At 30.9% G+C, this 1,623-nt stretch overlaps 1 protein-coding gene across 2 annotated transcripts in view; it reads right to left on the reverse strand.

Annotated features, from left to right (window-relative positions):
- Sclt1 (sodium channel and clathrin linker 1) overlaps nt 1-1,623 on the reverse strand; it is a 262,327-nt gene that overhangs the window by 228,586 nt on the left and 32,118 nt on the right. For both annotated transcript variants that reach the window (XM_023719509.1, XM_023719507.1), the window contains one exon: nt 594-649. In XM_023719509.1, coding sequence (XP_023575277.1) covers nt 594-649 — 56 coding nt within the window. The remainder of the gene's footprint in view (nt 1-593; nt 650-1,623) is intronic.

Raw genomic sequence — 1,623 nt, forward strand, 5'->3', positions numbered from 1 at the left:
AAAATAAAAAGGAAATCAGCAATGCAGGATAATAAAATATGACTTGGTACAGTCTCTTTGGAAATTTGACATTTTTATAAAACTGAATTTTCACATAATGTATAACCTAAAAATTTTATCCCTTGGAAGTTTTATATCTGTACAAGATGCCAGTGTAATTTTTATAATGTGCTTATTTTTAATTTTTTTTGGTGACAGCCTTTAAAAATCTTTTTTAAATTTTTTAAAGAGAGTACAAATTAGAATTAAAACAGAAAAATTTACAAGTGATACAGAATTTTACTTAACAAAGTAGTAAGAACATCACAGTGTTTGTTGTAATGCGGAGTGCTATACAAGGTACACTATTCCATACTCTCACTTTACCCTTTATAGCTAGTCTCTGAAAAAGATCATGCTGTTTCCTCACCTGATTTACAGATGAGGAAACTAAAGCAGAAAAAATGTCTCTATAGTCATATTAATGGAGCCAGGAGAGAAATGGAAAATTAGATCCCAGATTCTACACTTTCAAATAATACATTTTACGCATTAAATAACAAAAATAAATGTTATTTGAAAAAATAAAAGGAACCAATAACTAACTGATCTACCTTTCATTTTCTTTGATGACACTTTCAAGTTGCAGTTTCATCTCACTCATCTGTTTCTGAAAGAATAAAGTATGATATAGAATTATATTTTCCAGATAATTAGATGCCATTAAGTAGTCCATTCATATGCAAGCATTAAGACTAACATTAGTCTATAGGTTAGAAACCAAACCTGACAACATCATCTTGGACTTGTAGCCTCCAAAAGTGTGATAAAATTAATTTCAGTGATTTATTTAAGCCTCACAAATATTCTGTTATGGCAGTGCCAGCAAACAAACACACTGGCATTTTATGACAAAACAGGGATTCTTTTTTCATTTTAAAGCCATTCTTTCTTGTGCTATGAATAACTACTAGGAAGACAACAATATGTAATGTATTAATTATTGCAACTGTCCTACTAACCTGTTTTGAAACTATCTCATTGCTATTTCTTTCTCAATAAAATTAATATAAAAATAAAGCCATTCTTATAAAAAAGTCTATAGGTTAGAAAGACTTATTCATTACTATCAATAAGCAATATTAAAAATAGTTTAATAATACATAGGACATTTTGAATAGATTGTAAAAATACTTTCATATTGGGAGGTATTTACAATATAATTCATATTATTTACAGCTATGAAAACAAAGTAAGACATTCCTCAGTATATTGCGACAACTACCACATGATCCCTGCACCTTGACAGTACCTCTTAATTACCTTGGTTGGGCGATGCCCATATAAATGCATGTATTTCTCCAGCTTTTCAATTGGTAAAACAGTAATAGTGAAAAAGAAAATAGAGGTCTTGTTTAGTAGTCATTCCTTTAGTCTCTGCTTCACCAGCCTTATTAACAGCCTAAACTCAACACTACATAAGGACATTATACTCAATATACATGGTCACTGATATACTTAGTAGGAAAGATGGCTTTTTTAAACCTACTAGTTAAAACACATTGAAGAGGGGCTGGTGAGATGGCTCAGTGGTCTAAAGCACCTACTTAGAACAAGCTTAGCAAAGCACAGGGACCGCGGTTC

The sequence above is a fragment of the Octodon degus genome, unplaced genomic scaffold, assembly GCF_000260255.1.
Source record: "Octodon degus isolate 3935 unplaced genomic scaffold, OctDeg1.0 scaffold00068, whole genome shotgun sequence".
In the NCBI taxonomy this organism is placed as follows: Eukaryota; Metazoa; Chordata; class Mammalia; order Rodentia; family Octodontidae; genus Octodon; species Octodon degus.